Source organism: Haplochromis burtoni, unplaced genomic scaffold (genome assembly GCF_018398535.1).
Source record: "Haplochromis burtoni strain Fernald_Lab_line unplaced genomic scaffold, NCSU_Asbu1 Contig_433, whole genome shotgun sequence".
Taxonomy (NCBI): Eukaryota; Metazoa; Chordata; class Actinopteri; order Cichliformes; family Cichlidae; genus Haplochromis; species Haplochromis burtoni.
Window position 1 is genome coordinate 477,398 of NW_024582794.1, and position 7,191 is coordinate 484,588.

Here is a 7,191-nt window from a genome sequence, read left to right on the forward strand (position 1 = left end):
ACGCACACACACACACACACACACACACGCGCACACACACACACACACACACACACACACACACACACACACACACACACGCACAGTGGACAAGCATCACTGTGTATAGCAGTGATCTAATAAATGATCAACATGGCTAAAGCAGCTTTGCATTATGACCCAATAACATGTACAGCGAGTCTAAATAGTCAAATGTAATGCAAGCTGTAGAATCAATATATTGAGCACAAAACAGAGACTGTGACATTTAACTGTAACGTTTATCCAACATCGATGACAGAGTGTTTGTAATAGCTGTGCATTATGCACGAGCTCTGTATTCAAGTCTTTTTAGCCTGATGAACTCAGCCAATACTTACAGCATCCATTTAATAGGGGTGCAACGATATTCGTATCGATATTGAACCGTTCGATACAGTGCTTTCGGTTCGGTACGCATATGTATCGAACAATACAACATTTGTAATTTATTTTATCAACTTTCCTTCTGACGATGCTGTCTGTGTTGAGCGCTCAGTGAATCTGCGTTCGACTACTCCGCCTAGGCTGCACTGTCGAGCGCAGATCCACTGAGCGCTCAACACAGACAGCATCGTCAGAAGGAAGAGCGCAGGGCAAGCTAGCAAGACAGAAGTTAAGCTCTCCTTGCAACATGGCAAATTGAACCTCCCCCACCCTCATTCAGATCTGGCGTTTGGAATTATTTTGGTTTTCATGTGACGTATGACCCTGATGGACTAAAGTAAAACAGTATGTTGGATGTGCCACGCAATGCTCAATTACATGGGTGGGAACTAGTGTGTTAGCGCAGTTAGCTCGTTAACGTGTTGGCCGTCTAGCCCCATGCACGGGGCGATCGGCGGTAGCTCGTTAACGGAGATTTGCCGTGTTGTGGCGTTAACGTCATTTCAACGAGATTAACCTGAAAGCACTAGTGGGAACACAACGAATATGACTGCACATTTACGCCGACATCATCCTAGTGCAAAGACAAAAACAACAAGCATGCTACTAACTTTAGCCGAGTCATTTAGACAGCTGTTAGCACATGATTCTCCTTATGCTGCTGAGAATATAGCCCAGAAGAAGCGGATAGTATAGCTTTTATTTTGGAAAGAGACATTTCTCTGTAATAAACTCTCTTTTCCAAAGATGAGTGATTCCTCAATCAGATACAGGGCTCGCAATATCGCTAGCCCGACGTCCCGGGGCTAGCGATTTTTCCAGTCGGGCTACCAAAATCTATCTCTGCCCTGCCCGTCGGGCTATTGTAGGAAGGAAAAATATATGTCAATGCTTTTGCATTCTTTCGGAAATGTAGCTGGGTAATTATGTCATTGGCATCGGTGAGCCACTGTCAATATGTGACATATTGAAATCGCGTTTGAATTTGCGCTTGTTTTTTGCTTTCACTTTGCAATCGCGAAACTGTGTATAGAGAGCGACAGCACTGATCTGTGAGTGATGATAATTTGCGCACCAATTCCTCTGACATCGTCTTATCAATCGTTAGCTTACTATGCAAACATGACAAGTGAAATCTCCCGCAGCTTAAACATGTGAGAGGTTGATCGCGCAGAGAATCACTGAGCTTATGTGAGTAGTAGTATTTATTTATTGTCATTGTCAAGAACAATGAAATTGCGTTTGGGGCTTCCATACAACCCAAAAAAGAAGAAAATAATAAATACCCCTTAAAACCCAAGTGTACATATTTAACCCAGTGTGACTCCAATGCAATAAGACAATCCTTAGCAATAATGTTCGTAGAAATTCAGACAAAGACCTGAGAAACATGACAAAATACAACAATGCAACCCATTCAATATTATTGTACTGTGAGATATGATATCAGATATGATAGTTATCTATTTAAGAAAGAGGGGGGGGCAGGAGGGGGAAGAGAATAAAGATATGATGCACCAATGCAGACCAGTTCATTGCTATTAAGAAGTTGGATATGGTTATTGTCCGTGAGAGGGGGGCAGAGAGTTCAGGAGCCTCACAGCCTGTGGATACAGGCTGTTGGCCAGTCTGGATGTTCTGGCCTGTATAGACCTGTACCTTCTCCCTGAGGGCAGCAGATGGAAAAGGTGGCGCGCAGGGTGATGTTGGTCCCGCAGGATACTGTGCACCCTCCTCAGACAGCGAGTGGGGAAGATATTACTGATCTCTGGCAGACTTGTTCCAATAATTCTGCCAGCTTCTTTCACCACCCGCTGGAGTGCTTGCTGATCGGCCTTGGTGCAGCTGGGGAACCACACTAGAAATCCATACGTCAGAACGCTGCTGATGGCACAGTTGTAGAAGTTCAACATCAGAGATCTGGGAATGTGTGCGCTCCGCAGTCTCCTCAGGTAGTAGAGGCGCTGTTGGGCCTTCCGTGCAACTGAGGTGATATGGTTGCCCCAGGACAGGTCCTCGGTCACAGTTACCCCCAAGAATTTAAAACTGCTCACCCTCTCCACCGCCTCACTGCCAATGAAGAGAGGCAGATGGTTGTTATGACCCCTCTTCCGGAAATCTACAATGATCTCCTTGGTCTTTTTGGTGTTTAAGACCAAGTTATTGTCGTGGCACCATGACTCTAGTTGTTGCACCTCTGTCCTATAGTTTGTCTCATCATTGTTGGATATAAGTCCGAGCACTGTAGTGTCATCTGCAAACTTAACAATGAGATTGGACGCGCAGGAGGAAATACAGTCATGGGTGAAGAGAGTGTATAGCAGAGGGCTCAGAACACACCCCTGAGGGGCACCGGTGTTGACCACAAGGGTGGAAGAGGTGTTCTTACCCACTCTGACACTCTGTCTACGGTTAGTGAGGAAGTCCACAATCCAGTTGCACAGAGAGGAGTTAAGTCCCAGTTGGTGGAGTTTGGGACGGAGTTTGTATGGCCGGATGGTATTAAAAGCCGAGCTGTAGTCTACAAAGAGGAGCCGTGCATAGGTGTTCCTGTGTTCCAAGTGCGTGTGTAAAAGCAGCAGGATATATATTTCAGTTCTGCTGAGCCAAATAAGACAGGTCAGGGTGAAGAAGTGACAGCCAAAGAAAAGCTTACCACAAAACGGAAAAGTTATGACAAATCAGACTATAAGGCAAAAAGAAAGTGCAGCTTTATGGTTTCATGGACAAAAGAATTTCTGTGGCTGCAATATGACGAGCTAAATAACCAGGGCTGCACATAAGTGGTCCGCAGGTGCGCATTCGCTGTCAAAATAAAAAACACGCACAAGGGTTAGGGTTAAATTTAAAAACTGTACTTTTGAGTTAAAATATATATTTATAATTTTAATAAATGACAAATTAAAAAGGCATGAACATTTTTTTGTATCGAAAAAATATCGAACCGTGACACCAAAGTATCGAACCGAACCGAACCGTGAATTTTGTGTATCGTTGCACCCCTACCATTTAACTACTTTGCCTGGTATTTGTATGTAATTTCATATGTGCAAGATTGGTGTTCACGTTTTGAATGACTGACTGTGTCATAAAGGCAGTGGATGTAAATCACAGTCAGAGTGTATGTGCATTGTGCTAAATAGGTCAGCCCATGCAGGGTATTTGCACAGACACAGACAGAGAGGTGCTTCAGGCAGGACTTGCTCCTCTCACAATAGACCCTTCTGCTTTCTATGCAATAAAAAGACATTAGATGCACTCGTGAGTACCAACACACAAAAAAGTACTATTAATATTACTAATAACTGCCAACTTGGGACAGTTTTATAACATTCTCCACATGAGAAATAACATCAAATTTATCTTCTGTTAAGGGTTTTCAATAAAGACACACACACACACACACACACACACACACAGGTTGAACCTAGTGTGGTCTGATCATGTGATATGTGTCCTATCAGTTCATAGGCTGGTTGCTCTGTTCTGCTCCACAGGCCACAACATAATAGGCAGAGTGCATCAATCTTTAACGTGACATTTAGCACAACAAACTACACACACACACACACACACACACACACACACACACACACACAGTGGATGTTACTTAAGTTACTGATTACATGTAAATGCTGATAGGAGTATGTTTGTAATCCTTCAAAGGATCCTTCACTTTGCCTCCTCCATTTCTCTCGCTCTCTCGCCGTGCCTTGTGTCCTTCACGTGACCTTTTATTACCTTTTCTCTCGTAGCCTGTATCTTTAAATGATAACATCCATGTAACTTTCACTGAGTCCTCTGCCACGATCATTTTTTTTATGTCATGCTGTAATTTTACTGGATGTAAGAAGCACAATTAAACGACAAACACGGCACTTGAGGGAAATGACTGCTTCTTCTTCCTCTCTACCCCACCCACTCGCTCTCTCTCTCTTCCTACCTACACATGCACTCAGCATAAGATAGACCCAGTAATGGCGATTGACTGTAATAGGCGGGGTATGATTGCATGAATAAACAGTAGTGTGTATGTGTTTAAGTTCACGTGTTGTGTTTAAAGCGGTGTAGCAGCTACTAATGACTCATGTATTCATCTGGTCTCAGTAAATCAGGGATCTGCTGACGCAAACACAAAAGACAAATATATTTGCTGTGATGATTTGGTGCATCTGTGGGTATCACTACAAACACTTTGTGCCTACAGCCACCAAAGGGATAGGAATCATGCTTAAACTCAGGGTTCCCCCTACTGAGCCGACAGTCTTATCAAACGGGATTTCTAGTTTTTTCCTCGAAATTCACAAAATGCTAAAGTTTACTGTCTGTTGCTTAAAGTTTGAAGCGATTTGCTTTAGTCCAAAGTTACGCAGCAACTTGTGTTCAGCGGTCAACTGCAGGCAGCACGCTTCTCAGGTTGTTAACCATGCAAGCTAGCTATAAGCTATTAGCATTAGCCGGAAACGTCCCAGGTGCTGAGGTTTTGCAGACAGTTGACGGCAACATTAACTTGTCGGCCGTGTTGGATGTGTTTGTAATCCTTCAAAGATGTCTGTAATTAAATAAAGATGTCAATGTAAGATGAAGCAAACGAGGTCCAAGTCGCACTGACCTACAGACCACACAGTTCCCCAACCAGCTGGCAAAACCTCCCTATGATTGCTTTGGCTGCTAGCACACTGCTAACTTTTTCATTAAGCTAACTTTTGGATCAGATTTAGGTTTTTATTTTTGTTATAATGGATTCAGTACTGATATTGATAATGTTTACAGCCTCACAACAAAAACACGTAGAAATAAGCACATGGACGTACTACTGCGCTGAATCGTTGAGCTGGTACTCTCGTGCGCGACTGAAGCACTCCTGGATGCCCGAGTCAGACCACAGACGCATCATGGCGGAGAGCAGCTCAGCAGAGTAAGGCTCCGTGTCCTCCATACGACTGACCACATCGCACACCATCTTAGCATCCGCCTGAAAGAAAACACAGCAGGGAGGCAGCTCCAGGTTAGCGTGAAGAGGCTGTGGCATTAGAAGAGCATCATACTGATTATGAGACGCTGGAGTACAACAGTGTAGCACTGTGTAAACAATGTAATCAAACCATCTTTGTGAGAAATATTTAGAATGTAAAAGTTTCAGACGTAGCACGAAATGTGTACACGTACACGTGTGTCCTTGCAAAGAAAAGCGTCTGGACTTCTTTAAGTTGCTTGAAGACGTTTCACCTCTCATCCGAGAAGCTTCTTCAGTTCTAAGGTCAAATGGTGGAGAGTCCCAGATATAAACCTAGTGGGAGTTTCCCCCCACAGAGGGACAAAAGGACCCCCTGATGATCCTCTAATCGCCTGAGCCAAGGTGTGAAACTGGGCGTGGGTCCCAATCAGCCAGAGTTTCGGGTGAGCTCATTGTGAAACCTGGCCCCACCCTGTCATGTGATTTCCTGAGGTCAGATGGCCCAGGATGTGAGTGGGCGTTAAGGCGTCTGGGAAGGGATCTCAAAACTGGATTATAGATGGCAGACAGTTGGTGTCGTAAACCACCGACTACATTGGAGAGACCAAACAGCCACTTCACAAGCGCATGAACACAGAAGAGCCACCTCCACAGGACAAGACTCAGCAGTCCATCTGCATCTAAAGGTCAAAGGTCACTCTTTCGAGGATGCCAATGTTCACATTTTGGACAGAGAGGACAGATGGTTTGAAAGAGGAGTGAAAGAAGCATCTATGTCCACTGTGAGCGACCATCTTTGAACAGAGGCGGGGTTTACGACACCAACTCTCTGCCATCTATAATCCAGTTTTGAGATCCCTCCCCAGACGCCTTAACGCCCACTCACATCCTGGGCCATCTGACCTCAGGAATTCACATGATAAGGTGGGGCCAGGTTTCACAATGAGCTCACCCGAAACTCTGGCTGATTGGGACCCACACCCAGTTTCACACCTTGGCTCAGGCGATTAGAGGATCATCAGGGGTCCTTTTGTCCCTCTGTGGGGGGAAACTCCCACTAGGTTTATATCTGGGACTCTCCACCATTTGACCTTAGAACTGAAGAAGCTTCTCGGATGAGAGGTGAAACGTCTTCAAGCAACTTAAAGAAGTCCAGACGCTTTTGTTTCCAAGCTCCTTTGATTAATTAGAGGGCAAGCAGAAATAAAAAAATGTCAAGAATATGACAAGAAGGAAGACAAAACAGAGTGACAGCCATTTCTTCTCTTGGTGCAATGTTTCCACAGGAAGTGATGTAAAAACCAGATTAGCACAAAGCTGCAACAACATACAGACAGTCGACTTCAGACATTTGGACTTTATTGGCTAATAACAGCAAACACGAACAAAAAAGACCTCTTTCAACATTTTAGAGCAGCTGGGAGGGACAGAGCTTTTTTAGCCTGTTTGTTTTTAGCTGCAGAGGCCCAAAGAGGCGGTTGTTGTCGTGCAGCTGTGATCTGCTTCCTTCAGGGCAGAGCCAGCTGATCTGCACTGGCTGCCTCCTGGACAAAGGCGGCAGCTACATCAGCTCCTGGTAACTGATACAGCTGAAGAGGAGTCGCTGTTTGGGGCATGTGATTACAAATGTCAGCGCCGCGCTCCTAGCTTTGGGTTATACCCAAACTTTATTTCAGCTTGCCAATAAGCTCAGAGTAAAGCAGCTCGGAGATCCACAGCGTTTGATCCCAGCCCCCTCCTGGCCTTCGCTCTTTCATTATTGATTTCTTTTCTCTGCACTTACATGATCGTTGTGCCAGGACGCCCAAGCCCTGACCTTTGGACTCCTT

General features: G+C 44.8%; 1 protein-coding gene across 2 annotated transcripts in view; it reads right to left on the minus strand.

The window, feature by feature from the left end:
* LOC102305147 (guanine nucleotide-binding protein G(o) subunit alpha) overlaps nt 1–5,541 on the minus strand; it is a 43,789-nt gene extending 38,248 nt beyond the window's left edge. The window contains exon 1 of one of the 2 annotated variants that reach the window (XM_042213306.1): nt 5,220–5,523. In XM_042213306.1, coding sequence (XP_042069240.1) covers nt 5,220–5,437 — 218 coding nt within the window. In that variant the 5' untranslated portion in view covers nt 5,438–5,523. Of the gene's footprint in view, nt 1–5,219 lie in introns of both variants that reach the window. The other variant, XM_042213305.1, reaches the window with a different exon arrangement.
* Nucleotides 5,542–7,191: the final 1,650 nt, after the last annotated feature.